This window comes from Berghia stephanieae, chromosome 1 (assembly GCF_034508935.2).
Source record: "Berghia stephanieae isolate SIO BIC M18660-M18661 chromosome 1, UCSD_Bste_1.3, whole genome shotgun sequence".
Lineage (NCBI taxonomy): Eukaryota > Metazoa > Mollusca > Gastropoda > Nudibranchia > Aeolidiidae > Berghia > Berghia stephanieae.
In genome coordinates, this window is record NC_088360.1 from 69,139,091 (window position 1) to 69,158,671 (window position 19,581).

The 19,581-nt window shown below is 35.2% G+C and overlaps 1 protein-coding gene across 1 annotated transcript; it reads right to left on the bottom strand.

Annotated features, from left to right (window-relative positions):
• Positions 1-1,718: 1,718 nt before the first annotated feature.
• On the bottom strand, positions 1,719-11,980 carry LOC144980402 (protein-cysteine N-palmitoyltransferase HHAT-like). Its single transcript, XM_078928084.1, has 3 exons — positions 11,111-11,980; positions 5,690-5,834; positions 1,719-3,879 (listed from the first exon to the last, which is right to left on the bottom strand). The coding sequence occupies exons 1-3, from the start codon at positions 11,927-11,929 to the stop codon at positions 3,776-3,778; spliced, it is 1,068 nt and encodes a 355-aa protein (XP_078784210.1). The 5' UTR covers positions 11,930-11,980; the 3' UTR covers positions 1,719-3,775.
• Positions 11,981-19,581: the final 7,601 nt, after the last annotated feature.

A 19,581-nucleotide genomic window follows, 5' to 3' on the forward strand; every position in this document is an offset into this window, starting at 1 on the left:
TGATTTTAATGAATGATCTAATATAAGTTCGCATGACCAATGCATATAAGTGTTATTTTGTGAAAAGAGTGTTCTTTTTGCAATATTATTAGATGCAAATCTCTCTTTTAGGTCTGTCACTGGTTCAATCTTAGAATTTTAAAGCATGTAATTCAGTGTCGTTTTATTATTCATTGACTTCACGAATGAATGACCAGGGTTGTGAATGTTCAATGAGAAGGTGGACGGTGTCCCGTTAGTCATTTGAATTGGAGGAGACATATGGTTTTGTGTAGAAAAGATTTCTGTCCTGGGAAGAGGCATAGGTGTGTTATTCATGTTAAGATCGGTATTAATATGGTTGTCTGTGTCCAATGAGAAGATGGGAGGCGTTCTGTTAGTCGTTTGATGAGTTGGAGGAGACACATAGTTATGTGTAGAAATGACGTTACGTACATAAATTGCAGAGCAAAATGGGTAATGCTGGCAAAGTGAAATCTGTGATGTACGTAAATCAATATTTAATGATATCCAAAGTACAGTTCACTCCGCTTAATCGCACATCGGTTAATCGCACACTCTGCTTATACGCTACACATTCCCGAAAAATGCTAAAAGTATTTTGCTTTATAATCATTCCGCGTAATCACACACCTTCTCCGCTTAAATCGCTACATCTTGATTGGAGAAAAATATTTTTATAAATACACAAAAAAGTAATTAAGTTACAATGAGCAATAATATAGGCATCAGCGGTGAACTGATAAATCAGGAGCTACTGAACTACGCTTAGCTACAGAAGAAAAGACAACGCCTGGATAATATAGGCGAGTATGAGTCATCAGAGTGTGACACACGATCCCTAACAAACATTGAAGACTTGACATGCTGGACAAACTACGCCGCTTTATCCAATAAGAATGCTGACAGATGACCCACCAACATTATCCTGGCCCCGCGGTTTGTTTGTTTTTTTTGCACAGCTTGCGGCCGCTTTTCTGATTTGCATTGCAATCGCAAAATCTGCACGTTTTGCACATTTTTGACAAAATCTTTTGTATATAATTTTTTTTGCTAAATTTGCAAGCCTGAAAGCTTTGATTTTCCTTTATTTAAACAATTTCATTGACAGCAATTATTTATTGTAATTTTGTTTTCCCTACATTGTGCTTATTTCCAAATTTGCCATTTTTGCCCCATAATTTTAAGTTTGAAATTGCGTAATTCCGTGGGGATATTTTATTACATGGGTTGCATATAGTTATTTGTTGGGTGCGATACAACATATTTAGAAACCTGCAAAATTTTTGCAAAATTTACTTATTTTCTTCTGCAAAATTCATCATTTTCTTTGCAAAATGTTCAAATATTTTTTTAAACCGGGGGTCAGATTAGTGAGATTGGATACAAGGGTTTATAAACAGCTTGCACAAAATAGAAAGCAATCAATGCTTCACGATTTCTATTCGTACAAACAATCATGTCACATTTTGTTGTCGATAAAACGTGAAAAAGAAAAGAAAAAAGAAGAAAAGAAAAAGAAAATAAATAACAAAACAAAAAAAAAACACAAAAAAATAACAACTTCCAATGAGACCATAACATGACGGCCCCTAGTCCCTACATAAATTGGCACATGTAATCTTTTTTTCTGTTTTGTCTTTTATTTGTGCTTAGATACTTTTCTTAGCTTCTCCGCTTGATCGACACACTAACCCGAACTCCCGAGGGTGGGCGACTGTAGTTATGCTAGTGCTAGGTAATAAATTGCAGAGAAAAATGGCTACTGTTCGCAAAGTGAAATGTGTTGTTCAGTGAAATCCACATCAAGTCAACACTCTTACCTAAAGTCAACTTCTGCTTCAACTTCAGTAACTGTTGTAAACGCCAAAATTCTCCAATTTGTTGCTTATGAATTTAAGTCTGCTGTATTTTTTTTTAGAGTTAAAAGAGGTGATTATTACGCCACGAGACGTGTTTTGATAGGCACTTAGATTAATATCATTATGGAACGCTATGAATAACAAAGGGTGACAAATTTCTTATTTATTTGTAGAATGATGCCATAACGCTTTTTTATTGTCAGAACTCAACCTCAACCAGAATAGAAACAAATAATATGCGTTAGATAAATCTATAACCACGAATACATGGAGTAACAGTGACCCCAAACGAATCAGGATTTCTGACCAGATTTTATAAATCTCTCTCTCTCTCTCTCTCTCTCTCTCTCTCTCTCTCTCTCTCTCTCTGTGTGTGTGTGTGTGTGTGTGTGTGTGTGTCTCACCCTCTGTTTCATTCTCTCTATCTCTCTCAATCTCTTTCTGATTCTCTCTCTCTCTCTCTCTCTCTCTCTCTCTCTCTCTCTCTCTCTCTCTCTCTCTCTCTCTCTTTTCTATCATCCTCTCTTACTTTCTTTCTTTCCCTCACTCTATCTCTTTCTTTCTTGCACTCTCTCTCTCTCTCTCTCTCTCTCTCTCTCTCTCTCTCTCTCTCTCTCTCTCTCTCTCTCTCTCGATTTTCTACATACTCCCCACTTGGACAAAACTTTGTCCACAATCGCACAAATAAGCAAACAAAATGCTCGCTTAAAATTAAAGTAACAACATCAAATTCAGGTGCAACTAATCAAGGCAAAGAACAAGAGGTGTTATCAATAACTATCAGCAAATACTTAAAGGAAATCAAAATGTAGGAAATGTTCATATGAGAAACCTAATTAGCAAATTAACTCAGTGATAAATAAAGACAAACCCATCAATATACCAAGTCTGGAGATTAGTGATGGGAAAATAGAAAGGACTGGGTATTGTCAACACCAAAAAACATCTAGACGTCTAATCCTTATTACTATGTAATAGATTCTCCGTCACCAATCATATATAAGGGGCAAATAAAGCATAGGAAAGAAGTCGTGCGGCTATGTGGTCTAGTGGTATTTCACTCGCTTTCGGATCGGAAGGTCCTGGGTTCGAGCCTCGTGCTCGGCGCATAGTTGAGTCCTTGGAAAAGGCTCTTTACTCACATTCTCTCACCGTACTCAGGTGTAAAATGAGTACCTGGCCGTTAACAGCGTTGTCTCTGTCCGAAAAATTGTAATATCGCTTAACAGGCGTCATGTCCCGTCCTACATGTTAAATGTTGCTGGTGACCAGGGACCCCTTGTAAAGCGCTTTGAGCACATTTCGTGGATATTGCGCTATATAAAAGCTCAATAAAAAAATTAAATTTTTTTTTTAAAAATTAAAAAAAATTTTTTAAATAACAAAAAAGTCAATTTTATAATCTTTACTAGTGAACAGTCCTTGTTCTTAAAGAAGAGGGAGAGGTGAATACTAATCTAAGTATAACTTAATAAAAATATATAATTTCTTGTCAATTTATGCATTAAAAAGAGGCTGGTTAGGAGGAAAACAAATATTGCTGTTTGGTTCAACAAAATTTTTTAAAATATATTTTTGTCAACCGACAGACCATTTTGAAGATGTGTGGAGTTTATAAATAACTGTATGAATATGTGTGGAGTATAATAATAACTTATGAACATGTGTGGAGTATATATAAATAACTGTAGTTTATTCATTTATGGACCAAATTTCTCAATTTTTAGATTCTATGCTATTCTAACTATATTCTTTAATCACATGCTTCATTGCAATAAAAATATACCAAAGAATCAGAAAGCGAAATATATAATATAATGGGACAGGCACTTGGCAAAAAAATTGAAAGACGCCCCTATAAAAAATAACAATAATCAAAAACAACTTGTCAACAAATGCATATTGGACAGTAATTAACATTTATGTAGTTTCCCAACAGCCCATTCCCTGGCATACATTGCATTTTGAATAGAAAAGTAAAAGCCTAGATATTCCAACAAGAATGTCTTCCAAGGTGCTGTGGAGAAAAGAAAAGAAAATAAAAATCTTTTTGTGAAGGCAAATTTTAATTGTCACGATTATCAGAATTTTCATATTAGAAAAGGAAAAAACCCTAAACCCAGTGTTATTGTTATATTTTATGGTAACATTTAAGCACTGACGAGCAACTAAAAGGGCAGTGCTCATTTCTTTGATTCTGATTGCTCACCACACATCTCCCTTTACAAGAGATCCTAGGCCAACAACAACAACACTTAACATGAAGAAAGAGACATGCAGCCTGTAAGGTGCTAACATTTCTTTTCAACAATGCTTAATGAGTGAAGAGCCTTTAATACAAACTAAATTTTGCATCAAACTGCATAACTCCCTACCTAAAAATTTAAAAATCATTAAACACAAAATTCACCTGTAAGAAATATCATATTTTAATACTATACTAAACCAAATAAAAACTGCTACATGCCATTTATACATAAAATAAATGTTGTAGATGACCATCATTACAAAATAGCAATTGATTTAGCTATAAATAATGAGCATGGAATTGAGCGGTAACCTTTAACTGTCAGGGAATTTTGTCTTTTTCCTTAAAACTGAAATTTTCTCTAAAACTGCAACCAAATTGCTGTGAAATCAAAATCTGTAATACTTTTTCCATTTGCGTAAATCCATAATTGTCATCAAATTTCCGTAACAATTACGGATGAACCATTGAAGTAGGCAGGCATGCTAGTAACATACCACAAAGCCGTTCACCCACACACAGAAACAATGATTGGCTATTATTGCTTTACAACTGGATAGGAAGAATATCAATGTTGTGAACTGCAAACATCATGAGATAAGAATATGATTTGTATTCCTTGATGTTCTCTTTCTAGTTCTGAATGGCCGTTCAGATCACCCAAAATACAGCCATCGTTGTATAATCTATGCTTAAAATTGAATCTTCTTCTTCTTTTTCATTCCCCTTCATATATCTCCATATTTGAATTTCTAGTTGGTGAAGGAACGCCGTCATCTTCCTCGGCTCTCTCAGGGACCATACAATTTAGTCTGCAGAGGTGTGGTAGCAGGACTCTTGCTTTTGCATCCATTGGGCAGGTCTGGATTATCCGGTTATCGTCAATTCCTTCAAAACAATCACATATGCCTGTTTCTCCTATTTTGAAAACCTTGTGCATGTGGTATTTCAGGAGATGGCAGCCCAAAGATTGTGACCTGGTCTTTTCTATTCAAAAGTTTGATTGGGTCACATATTTATTGAAAAGCTCGGGGGTGTCTTGTATATGTTGGCTTTTGCTTGGGTCTTGATGATAGACTTGATTTTGCCAACTTTATTACAGTTTTCATCTTATGTTTCCTCAGAGACTATTTTGGCCAAAGTATCTGATATTTCATTTTCTTTGATGCCGCAGTGACCAAGAATCCATTGAAGTCATACTTCTTTTGCTCTTTGATTTAATTTCATTTAGCTCTGCATTTACATGATACAGATCTGTTTACGTTGGGTTGTTTAAAGTGTAACACTTGTTTGGCATCTGAAAGGAAGACTATTTTGGCATTGACAGAGGTTTTGATTCCCTGATCATCTTTATTCCTTCCTCAATTGCCATAAGCTCCTGTTGCCTTGTACTATTCTTGTATTTCTCGGTTTGGACATTTAATGTAGATTTCAGTTCCTCCAAATTTGATTGCTGTAGTGGCCATATCATTAGGTTATATTCTAATCCATTCATTTTTGGGGTAATTTTCCATTCAGGGCCCCTATTTTGTAATGGAAAGCTTGTTCATGATTTTGGAGTATGAATGGATTCAATTACCTCTAAAAACCATCTTGTCGGCCATGGCAATTCCAGTATCCCCAGAGAAAAAGAAAAACATGGCTGGAAGGCCACAAGCAATGTAAAGAGGAATGGCAATCAAACCCTTGAGGCGGAGAACATTGGGGGCACCAAGAATAGATTTCTGAAAAATAAATGATTTTTATGATAAATCATTTCTGATTTTACTTGATTCATATTGTTGGATGACTGAATAACACATTATAATAAAAACAAGAGGGAACCTATGAGCTGGAAGAGCAACTGGGTTCTCTACAATCACAATATTACACTAAAAGCCTTATTCAGCTTTAAAGTCTTAGCCAATTATTACTTCCTGCTTTGATGAGAACTAAAATCTGATTGCTAATGAATCACTGTTCATTCAGTAAAGTTCTTGAAACACACACACACACACACACACACACACACAAACACAAACACAGACACACACAAACGCATGAAAACACACAAACTGACTCAATTTTGATAAATGTTTTTAAAACATTTGTCTGGCCACCCTGTCCACCAAGCAGTAACTGAGTAGCTGTATTAGATCTAACGGAAAGATATACTATGCACCTCAGTTGCAATGAAGTTATCATTTTTTACATTGATCTGCAAGAGTCTTACCTTGTAAATTCTTAAAATTGGTAAAAATTACTGATTCCTCCCCACCCCCCTCCCCCCTCCCCCTCCCTCTCTTACCTCGCCCCACAAGCACGACAGTGTTGGTCAATGACTCTTTATTCAACATACTTAACCTTTTTTTTACTAGGTCGATGTCAAGTTTAATGCGTCATCTTTCAGCCCCCCCCCCCCCCCCCCCCCCCCCCCCCCCCTACGTCTCGCATCAGGTCAGAAATGTAATTTTCTCATTCCCACAAGTCCCATTTTTCTTCACATTTTACTGCTCAATCTAACTGTTATGGTCTAGAGAGATAAGTACTATATTATCTCCTCTACTGACGTCTTTAGTTATCTCAAACCTTTGGTCACGATCCTAATGTACGCACCTAGATTTAGTTAAATTGGGATTAGTTACTTCATGTCTAGTGTTGTAAGAGTGTGGACGTGTTTGTTACTCGAGATGGGGGTGACCTGTACGTTTTAGATTGTATTAAAATGTCTAAGTATTGTGTTTGTAGTCATATTGCCCATGTAGTGTAAGTATCATTTGTAATAAGTGATTAATTGTTTTAACACCATTGTGTTATTCCTTTTGTTTTATTAATTATCATGTCAATCCTCCGAATCTACTCCTACAATTCTCGGTTGGCTCACTTACGGAAGTTGAGCTCACGTTCTCTTTTTTTTTTATCTTGGCTCACTGTGTTTTGTATTGTGAGCCTTGAGCAGTCCTATATCAAGTCCTTTTTATGTTACCAGCCCTAGGACTTCATATACAGGACTGATCGCCACCCTTTTACTAAACCCTACGGGGCCGTTCGTTTTTTTCCTATATAACAGTACCCCTGTCGTCAGGCTTTAATGGTATGCAGATGTCGGTGACAATCAAAGGCATTCCTTTCTCGTCTTTCCCCTAACCGTTTCCCCATCGGGTGGGGAAGTGATGTCACTTTTACGTCATCAAAGAAATTCCGTAACTGACCGGCTCACCAGTAAGACGACTCTTCTTCCGACAATGCTGTCTTTAAAGTATGGATACAGTTAAGATACTGCTATTTACTACGAAGGTAGTATTTTCCACACAAAAAACGGTCAAATTTCACACAGATCTACAAGTTTCAGCATGAAACGGAAAGGCAACTAGTAGAATACTGCTATTTTACTAGGAAGAAGTATCAAGACGTGAAGTCAGATTTATTGTGTGAGTAATGCTGCCAGATGGCCCAGTGTATGATCAAAATTGACACACGGAGAATCGCGTATATATTATAAATTAAAATTTTCTTTTTTTTTAAATAAAAACAAGTCTTTTCCTAGGTTAGTCCATAAAAAAATCAAAATCGATGTCTTTTAAGGAGGTCAGAGTGTTTGAAATGTTTGGCCACGTGAGGTTCTATTTGGTCACTTTTGCAGTCTAAATTGGCTTCGAAGAACTCTGGCCATCTGGCATCCCTGTTTGTGAGAACAGAAGTATAAAACAATCTGCATTTAATTGTTTGCCTCTTTAGTTTGTAAACTTCCAAAGCAAGCGGTTGTGTATCATTCGTTTTTAAATGGAATTATTATAATTGATAAAATTTCAGTGGATTACATGATGTGCAACTGTGCTTATGGTAGTCATTATCACATCAATATGCTTTGACTTTGATTCCTAACATGTTACATGTTCTTGAAGTGAGTTAAAATTACAGGATCAAATAAAAATATAAAGAAATACATGTCGCAAAACCAAAGCATAATAATACTATTACTATAACTTCTCTGAGTCAGAACTAATCATAGTCATGGTGAGGGTCATAGAAAATAGAATGATTAAATTGAAATTAATTCATTATTAATTTGTGATGGATCACGGATTACACCAACTACAGAAATGGTGAGTCTTGACCAAATAAAATCCGAAACTTTTGTGTACATGAACATTGTAACACACACTTTTGAACACAAAACACCCCCTTCCCCATACACCCCCCCCCCTCCCCACACACACACACATATCACCCCAACCCCCCCCCCCTCCCACCTCCCACCCCAACATACATTCTCAATACGAATTGAACTAGTGAGGGGGAGTCTACATTCATTGTGATTTGTTTGGGTAATTAAAAAATTAATCTCCTTCCACTGCTACCCTCCCCCCCCCCCCCCTCTCGCTCTCTCTCTCTCTCTCTCTCTCTCTCTCTCTCTCTCTCTCTCTCTCTCTCTCTCTCTATCTCTATTTCTCTCTCTCTCACACACACACACACAATCTCACACACACACACACATACATACACACACACACTCACATTCACTAATTGACACAATGACAATCATAAATTAGGCAATGACGGATCAAAATGCAGCGTGCACTATTTATTGGATTTGTCTATCTTGCCCTCCTTTTCTCCCAAACCTCTTACCTCCTCTTGTCTTGAATATACGGATGACTGGGTTTTTATTGACTTATCATGTGTAATTAATGGTCAATATACTAAATAGCTGGTGTCTGTAAAATGAACGTCAATAATGGCATTTTTCAGAACTTAGTTTTTGTTCTCTACCTAACTCTGTGTCCGCAGTCTATGTTGGTCAATATGATATCTATGTATTCACTCTCTCTCTCTCTCTCTCTCTCTCTCTCTCTCTCTCTCTCTCTCTCTCTCTCTCTCTCTCTCTCTCTCTCTCTTCCTCTCGCTCCCGCTCCCTCTCTCTCTCTCTCTCTCTCTCTCTCTCTCTCTCTCTCTCTCTCTCTGTGTGTGTGTGTGTGTGTGTGTTTATGTGTGTGTTTGTCTCTCCCATTTTATTGTGAGAAAAATAGAAGTGGAAAGGCATGGGTGGAGGTCGAGAGTGAGTGAGAGAGAGAGAGAGAGACAGAGAGACAGAGAGAGAGATAGAGAGAGAGAGAGGATTATTTGATTTTATACGACGGAGAATACACGTACGAAATACTATCAAAGAGAGAGAGAGAGAAATAGAGGGGGAGAGAGAGAGAGAGAGAGAGAGAGAGAGAGAGAGAGAGAGAGAGAGAGAGAGAGTTATGAATAAGCTGTTGTGGATGAGAACATTAAAGAGAGGAGTGAGAAAACAAATAAATTGTATGGATGAACATAATATAAACATAGATATGAAGGTAGATCGATTGTCGATTGATTTTGTCGGTATGTAGATGGATGGATGTATCTATGAAGGAAAAGATGGATAAAATGAAGAAAAGGTGGAAAAGAAAGAGAAATATAGATTCATAGACAGATAGATAGATAAATAGGAAGGCGGATGATGGTGAGAGAGAGAGAGAGAGAGAGAGAGAGAGAGAGATGTAGCACCATATACCTGTCCCAACAACGATCAGGCCCTGTGACTAAAACCACCCCACTCTCTCTCTCTCTCTCTCTCTCTCTCTCTCTCTCTCTCTCTCTCTCTCTCTCTCTCTCTCTATCTATCTATCTCTCTCTCTCTCCCTCTCTCTCTCTCTCTCTCTCTGTGTGTGTGTGTGTGTGTGTGTGTCTGTCTGTCTCTCTGTCTGTGGTTACTTTATTTCTCTCTCCTTTTCTCTCTCTCTCTCTCTCTCTCTCTCTCTCTCTCTGTGTCTGTCTCTCTGTGTGTGGTTACCTTATTTCTCTCTCCTTTTCTCTCTCTCTCTCTCTCTCTCTCTCTCTCTCTCTCTCTCTCTCTCTCTCTCATTTATCAATTCCGGGAATCTATAACATCTAAAGATGGACGAAAAGAAGAAGTCACTGTACCAGCCGCATTTGTCTTTCTGCCAATGCGGTTATTTTGAACCCTCTAAAACCAACCTGCAACACACACACAACCTACTACGCAAACACAACCACACAAAGAGAAGCAAAAAATATCCCATTGCAATGTGACTGTGAGTATCGCTGGAAGCCTCTGACTCACACCACTGCTTGCATTCACTCGAACACAGTGATACTCCCATCCATACCTTAACACCCTGATTGTGAAAATGGAAAAGCTTCAGATGAGAACAGTAAAGCGCTGTTCTCATCTGAAGTCTTTCCTTTTTCACCTTTTTGTTAGTAATTTTTACTATCCCAGGCTTCAGACAGCCCCCATTGTTATATAGCTCTTTACTGCATATACAACAGTCTCTAAGGGTTTCACATAAATTGGTTTACAATGTAGAAGACTGGTAAACTATATATAAAAGACAGATAACATCCCAGACACAATGACAATTACAGAGGGATAGGTGATATATCATTCCAGCTTTGACTGCATCAATGAATTTTGAACATTTCAGGTGGAGTGAAAGGGAATTCCAGAAATGGGGTGTCGAAGATTCAAATGATGGCTCACCAAGTAATGTTAGATAGAAGATCAGCATGCTATTCACAGGATATCAGGCAATTGCAAACAAACTTATTCAGAAATGTGAAAACAGCACTTTATTCATAAACAATAGTTTTGCTTCATTTGCTCTTATATAAATCTTGTTCATTTAGCATTAATTCTACAGTTTTATTTATTGATTTACCTTAATCTCATTTTTGTCAAACAAATTGATAATTTATAAGTATATCGCCAAAATTTGAAGGTGTAATTTATAATAAAGTTGAGAGATTGATTTCACGGTGAGAGTGAGTGTAAGTATTAAGCTTGCCACTGGTCACAAACAATAAAGCTGAACATAAAGAAATAAATCAAATTTGCATACCGTTAATAATATTTCAACTTATTGATTTAAAAGACTCAACCCGGAATGAACATATTAATTATCCCAATGACTGATTCAACAAATGCTAGTAGAACATTTTGATTTTATGAGTAGTTATTGCAAATACATACCAAGTTCGATCCTGACATTGAGTTTTCAAAACGTCTAGCTGTTATTTCCACAATGATGACAATCAAATTTGCACAGCACCAGACCAGAGCATCAGACTGTGCACCATGCCAGTAACAGATAAAAGCAAAAGCTAGGATTGCTCCAAAAATTTGGTGTAGGAATCCAGCTCTTGAACCTCCCCAAGGAATGTAGATGTATCTCTTGACAAAATTATACAACCCGACATCGAAATATTTCCACATGTCAGAGAAAGAGTACATCCAGCTGATACAGGCAGGTGGCGGTGGGGGTGTCAGGCCATCTAATACTGAAAACACAGAGCCTATCCCAATTAGGCAGAAGAAATTTAGGTGTAAATATTGGCTCATCCAAACACCTAAACCAATAACTGCTGGTACTGACATATTTCGAACCATCATTGGGTGAGCTTGGATTCCTGATATGAACATAAAATGGGACTGAAACTCAATGAATAATGCAAATACTATGATCTTCATCATTCTCTTGGAAATGTCCTTTAAATTAAAATTGTGGTCACGTGATTTGTAAAACGTTGCATGTTGGGGTAAAAACTGATCAAACGTCAAGATTGGACCTTGGAAAAATACTGGTAGATAAAAGATATATGTTAAAAAGTCAATTATGGACACTGTGTCGAATGGATTATGTTTGGAATCATAATTCCTGTCAATACTGGAAGCAGATTTTTCATGAAGATTGTCCATTTTAGTTGTGATTTCTTTGGATGTGTAGGACTTATCAGCAGAATTCTTATATTTGATAATTTCAATAGAGCCACTGATCAGACGAATGTGCATATATGAGATGGCAATAAAGAAAGCAACACTATCTGGTCCATTGTATTTCACATAATAGAGCTGAAATTAAAAAAAAATAAAAACAAAATTATTATTTTTAAAAAGAGGTTTTTATATTTATTAGAATGTGAATAAAACTGAAACTTACATTCAAGTTCATAATATTTATTTCTTCGAGCTTCGAGCAGCAACATTTACATTGGAGTCAATTGAGAGTTCTTCAGACGTAAATCATCTTATAAGTTGAAAAACAGACACCCATTATTATCAACCTAAAGTGACATTCGGACAAATCAGATTAAATTTAATTTTGTTTCTTTTTATAAAAAATTTAAGTCCTCTAAAAAGGGGAATAACTGCAACAAGCCTGAGAATACTCAAAAATGTTCCAAATCGGTTAAGGCAGAGTTATCTCTTGAGTAAAAATAATCTCATTTGACAGTATTTACTTTAATTTCTAGTTGGAGTATAATCTAGCGGCGTTTTTTTTTAAGGAATAAAAGAAAATGATAATATTTTTTAAAGATTAATCATGATAAAAAGTCCACATTTTCACAGGAAAGAGTAAATTTTGACAATACTTGAGGGCAAGAAAAGTAGAGAAAAGTGAGCCCCGTAAAGCTTAAACTAAATTTCTAAAACTAAAATGAGCTGATCACCACAGCTTAAGTGAGTGACATATAATCAGTGGGTCATAATAACTCTAATGTAATCTTGAAATATATTTATGCAGTATAGATCATTCAAATCTAAATACAAACGGATCAAGTATTGATTTAGATGCAGTACATTTACATAGAACTATCGAATTCAATACAATGTCAAATCATTGTTTAGCAAACAAAACTGGAAGAAAAGAATGTCTGTTGACAAGCTTATACTTCCTGTTGGATAATTATAATAAAATGGGTCCATTCACCCATATTGATTTATTCCATAAATATGGAAATCCGTGAGAAAAGTTTAAGAAACCTGAAATTATGCCTTTTAAGCTAAACAAATACACTATACATGCTACTTTTGTAGGTAAAAGCCAATCTGCCAACTCATCTAAACTGGTGCTATTCATCAAATGACTGATCATTATGCTCTTGCAGATTATCTGAATAATCATTTGAGTCAAGGGGTGAAAAAAATACACGTAATTTAGAAAAGGGTAGCAAGTTACTCCTATACCAATCAGTTGAGAATAGTTTTATAATTTGTTAAAATCTGCCATGCCAGTAAGTCTGTGTTTGTGGGCAATAATGTAATAATGGCTGTACGAAACAATTTTTGCCCCCCCCCCCCCTCTTTTTTTTTAGATTATAAAGATATTGCACAAGAAAATCAGATGATATCCATTTGGATTTTCTTGTAACCGTATTATTGAGTTATGAGCCTTCTAGGACATGGCTTCTCTTTACATAAATATTTATCAATGTACATGAGATTGAGAAAAATTTTTGAATCTTAACAGTTGTGTGAATAAATTTATTTCTTTTGTAATGATACATAACACCATTTAAATCTAGAAGGTAAAATTTAACCTTTGAAAGATGCCTTAATTTTGGACATGGACAAATTTTCACTTTTGACAGTCCACACAGGAAAGTTAATTCTTTCAAATGTCTATCCTTGAAAATAACACCATTATTCATTCTGATATACCAACCTGCTTATTCACAAACCACTCGATATTAAGAGTGGTAGTGAAGAAGAGTGCTATAACCCACACTATGGAGGTATGTCTTTGTCGAGTAACAAGGTACATAATAATACTTTCCACGAGACACAACAAAGTGGCTCGGACACCAAAAAAACAAGTAATAGCCAGGAAATCATATAAGAGCCTCAGTGATCTCTGAACCTGTAAGGGAACAAGATGGAAAATAAATTATTGATATCATGATGAAGATCAATAATTATTCATTGAGTGCTGAATTATCATAATATTGAATAGGCACAATTACACTCTCATGCTTGGGACCTAAACTAAATTGGAGATAAAAAAAAAGACGTTGAGATTACAACAAATTTGCCTTCCTTTGCTAATTGACACACTTCATTGATTAATTTAAGACGCTATATCCAAGCTGTCGGAGGTTTGAAAAAGTAAATCTTTCTGAAATATACGTAAAGGATTTTTTAAATTGATAAGAGGAACACAATGAATACGTACAATTATTGCAGGAATCAAAATACAGGAAATTAACTGGGTAGAGAGAGCTAAAGAGGATTGTTTAGGTGGGAATTAGATTAAGAAAAGTTTTTGATGGACATTTCAATGGATTAAGTAACTGCAAACTATTATGTTGGCAGATGTGGCAGATGGTGGATGGTTTTTGGAAAGATTTTCTTTCAATGCAAAAAGCTGGTAGTATAGTCAAGGGGTGGGGATAATTTGCCAATTATTACTAGGAAAAAATATACTGATTTAAATATTTATATAGGAGCCTAAATTGCGATCCACTGCCCCAAAATAGAATTAGCTCAGAATGAATTGAAGAGTGGTTTTCCAAACTCCCTAACTCCGCTTTTCCCCTTTTGAAATATGGAGGATAATTTCCCCTAACATTTCTCATTTGGTCTATCATTTTATCATATTTAAACTTCAAATTCATGCAAATCTAGGGGAAATTCTTGTGCCAGTTGATGCTTAAAATAAAACTTAACATGTCAATTTATCTCATTGATGGAAAATCTCAAAAAGTAGAAAAATCGGGTTAATGAGTTTAGGAAAACCAGTCTTCAATTGGACCATGAAAAGTGAATTAATAAATAAATCATAAGAAATATGAACTTTGGATCATGTATTGTTCCGCCATAAAGAATACAAAATAAGCCCAAGTTACATATAATGCATCTTGGTTTCAAAAATCCAAAGCACACATACAGAATGAGAGACGATAACGGAGTGTACCAGCAGCTAGGGGAAACAGAAGTAGAAAAGGATTTAGGAGTGCATGTAGACAACAGACTATCCTTCCACCATCATGTCAACTGTGCAATAAATAGAGCAAACAGAACTCTCGGAATTATTAAAAGGACATTCACCAGCAGAAATAATGATATTATTAGGCGGCTCTACACTGCTCTGGTACGACCATCACTTGAATATGGTAATGCACCGAGGATATCACAGCATGTCGGTGACATGGATAAAATTGAAAGGGTACAAAGGAGAGCAACGAAGCTTTGTTCAGATTTGAAGCATCTACCATATGAAGATAGACTGAGGCATCTCAAACTACCATCATTGTACTACAGAAGACAAAGAGGAGACATGATACAAGTATATAAGATAATAAACGAGAAAGATAGAGTAGATAGAGAGCAAATACTACCAGAGAGCACATTTAATAGAACGAGAGGACATAGCGACAAATTAAAAAAAAAGACAGGCCAGATTAAATGTAAGAAAATGCTCCTTTGGACTCAGAGTGACAGATAACTGGAACAGCCTTCCAGAAGATGTAATTAAAGCGAGGACAGTGAATGAGTTCAAAGACAAGTTAGACAAACACTGGCATTACAAGCATTACCAGCTCCGCCCCAACCATGCAGGTGCGCGTAGATATATCAGAGATAGTGCAGAACGGGTATTACAGGCATAGCCTTCAACCCGAAGAAGAGGTATCAAGGTATCAAGGTATAAATTCAATTTCCTACATCAAAATACATCGTCACGAGAAGGTGGGTCATACTATGTATAAAAATTACCCAACGTGATCAAGGATGTTGTGTATTATATTAAAACAAGATCAGTTTAAGGGGACATGCGCCAGCTACAATTTTAATTTTTAATTTTTATAATAGATGACATAAACATGTAACCCAATTCACTTAATAGCTAGAGATTCAAGAAGTAAAAAGAGCATACAGGTCATGCAAAGAATATTCGTCTGATTCGTTAGATTAGTTCCATTTTCAATAAAAACACAGGCTCAAAAACTAATTGACTATTAGCAATAAATTATGAGTATGAAGATAGATTATTATATTATCTAAAAATACACTTTTCTCTTAAATGCTGGAGATTGTTTTGGATCTATTCATGTGAAATTCCAAGAGGGTGAAAAAAAAAGTATAAAATTTGACAAATTTCACAAAAACAAATATTTGAAATAGACTTTTTTAAATATCAAAAAAGGTTTGCTTATATTTTTTAGATAATGCCCGATTATTGCCATCACAAATATTCTAATTTTTTGGGGGGTCAAAACAGTTTGATCCAACTATACAAAACATCATTCGATGGATGCAGTGTATGACTAACTCTTGACAGGCACCATACCTACATCTATACAACACAGCCAAACACAAAGCACACAAACATCACACAAATGCATAAAATTAATTATACTTAGTCATAATTATTATGTTTTGTATAGGTTGATAAACTGTCCACACCTTGGGAATGTTTCAACCATCTTCAAACCTTTGTCACATGGTTGACATTTCCAGTCCTGGCATTCAAAACTGGTATACAGAAGCAGAGATACAGTATGCTGGTCTCTATTAATAGGTTTGAAGTTGAGCATTCACCCCACGCTCTCTCTATCCCCGAGTCGGGGGGGGGGGGGGGAGGAAGGGGTTAGACTGATGAATATATTTTAAAGTTTATCAAAGCTGAAGGCCAAGTTAAACAGTGCTTACTGTGATTCTATTTACTGCACATGCTTGTTCAAAAGCATTATTTACTCCAGCTGAAAATAAAACTTTACTTATTTACTAATATTAAGCTTTATTTTCCTAACTGCTACTGTGCACACGAAAATCTAAAAAAAAGTCAAGACCTGGCCTATTTTTTTTTTATCTTTCTTGTTTGTTGTTGTTTTTTTTTTCTGTGTTTTCAATGTTGTGTGTAATTTTACAGAGAATATGAAGAAGAATGTGAGGAAAGTAAAAGTGGATGTTTTTGATAAAAGTATTCCATTTAGTGCATCTTGTTTCATTCAATTACAGGGGTGGAATAAGGTTTTTCCTTTGCGTATTCTATAATAAGAAGATAAAGCCAGCAGTGATGTCATTACCTTTGAATCAGGTTATTAATTATTACTATCATTCCTCAGTTACCTCCCTTGCACCTCACCTCTCATCCCATATTCTCAACCCCTAATCGCTTGTTTGATTTTAATACAGAACATTAAAAGCATCAGGCCATCATTGTCCCATTAGTCCCCCTCTAGTATTGGTACACTTTAGAACTGGACAGAATGAGGCATTGGATGCCTAAGAGATTGGTCAAACATGCTTCAAGCTTCGTCTACACACACACACACCCACACACACACACACACACACATACACACACAAACATATATATATATATATATATATATATATATATATATATATATATATATATATATATATATATATATATATATATATATATATATATATATATATATATAGTGAATCGTGTTTGATACAAATATGGTACGAAAAGTGCTCGACATGTAGTAATGGAGCGAATTATTATTTTTTAAAATATTTACCACAATGTTTGAGACAGTCTACATTAATGTTTCAGGCTTAATTTGCCATCGTCAGGACTGAGTTGTAAAATGTTTCAGGCTTAATTTGCCATCGTCAGGACTGAGTTGTAAAACAACTCAGTCCTGACGATGGCAAATTAAGCCTGAAACATTAATGTAGACTGTCTCAAACATTGTGGTAAATATTTTTAAAAATAATATAATATATATATATATATATATATATATATATATATATATATATATATATATATATATATATATATATATATAAATTAGACAACACACATGCACTCATAGAAATAGCCTCATTTGTCTCCGATCAATATAAATATTTGGAAAAAGAGTTATATCAACTACAATGCAAGTGAATGTCCAGTTCCTTTGAAATTTCTGTGTTGGCCTCCAATAACCATTGGAAATTTTCTATTGAAAAATCGGGATTTAAAGGGGGAATTGAGACGTGCTCAAGATTTGCATCATTTCAAGATTTGCATGTTCGAGATTTCTGTGCTGCACTGTACTTTAATTTTGAAATCTCAAAAGTCTCAGATGATTTAATTTAACTCTTAAATAACATTATCGCCCAATATTGCCAGAACATATGTTGCAGACCAGCCATTTGTACTATGCAAAAAATCTTTTAAGATATGTTTCATTTTGTGGTACATTTCCATCAATAAATTAGAAAGATTCCCCTACATCAGCAATCCAAGGTAGGAATACTCAGCAGGGCTACTGTTATAAATTCAAGTGATTAAAGAAACCAATATTCATGTTAAAGCAAATCACAGGCCAACCATAAATATATGAGATGCTAACTTTATAATTGAGCATGCTTTTAATGTTTAGAAAATCTCACCCAATCTTTAATCTGTATAAGTTTGAAGAAGTGACCAATAAAAACATGACCAGCAAGCAGGGGCAACAAGTAAGTCATCTGCCAGGAAAAATTGCTCCATTCTCGATCAGGAGAGTCCTTAAAAAATGAGAGAGAGAGAGAGAGAGAGAGAGAGAGAGAGAGAGAGAGAGAGAGAGAGAGAGAGAGAGAGAGAGAGAGAGAGAGAGAGAGAGAGAAAGATAACATTATACATACACCTTTTAATCCAGCAGGTTTAAAGTTTGACCTGGAAGATTTTGGTACCAAGCTAATTTTTATTCAGATGAAACGATACCATGTTCTAAGCCTCCCATGAAAAATCCACCAAAATCCGTCCATGAGGAAAAATAATTACAGCCATGTTAATTTTAACATCTGTTTGAAAATATTTTCCTCTTTGTCTTTGTTAAACGGAAATAATTATTCTTTTCTTTTAACACAGACCCGCCCAATGTAATGATCAAAAACAGTGTTTTAAACTGCCAAAACATCAAAAAGCATACATTTTATATATAATATATTAATTAAATGAGAAATTTATATATATATATATATATATATATATATATATATATATATATATATATATATATATAATATATATATATATATATATATATATATATATATATATATAAAATATATATATATAAATATATATATATATATATATATGTGTATATATATATATTTATAGTATATCCACGGCTTCAGCCTGCTTCGGTTATTTCTCCAGCAGGCCACTTGAGCATAGATTTAAATTCATGCAATGGAAGTGAGCTAAATAGCTCTATATTTTGTGAAAGCTTACTTACAGGATTTTCAGTGACAATAACCATTCATATATCTTTATCGAGAGGCGAATGAATGCAAAATGCCTTATTCGAAGGGTTGTGGGGTCCGAATTTGCTGATCATCACATTCAACATTACAAATTGTGAGACTACTAAAATTTCAAATTTTGCTTGATTTCCGCATTTTAAGGGGTAGGGGTGGCTTCAGAGACCCTTGCATAAAAATTAAAGGTTCTAGATGTACAAATTTTAATAATAATAAATGGCCACTCCGTTGTCACATGCTCTAAGTACTTAACAGTGATATGAAACAAAACATATCACTGTTTAACAGTCTAAGCTGAAGTAAAAAGTTCACATTATGCAAGCAGCAAAAGGTAAACCCTCACCTTTAACCCTCCAAGCCATTTGATCCCTGGCTCTAATTTCAGCGAATTAACTCTATCTGGAGATTTTAAAGAAAATGTATTAAACAGAGGACCAAGGTACAATGAA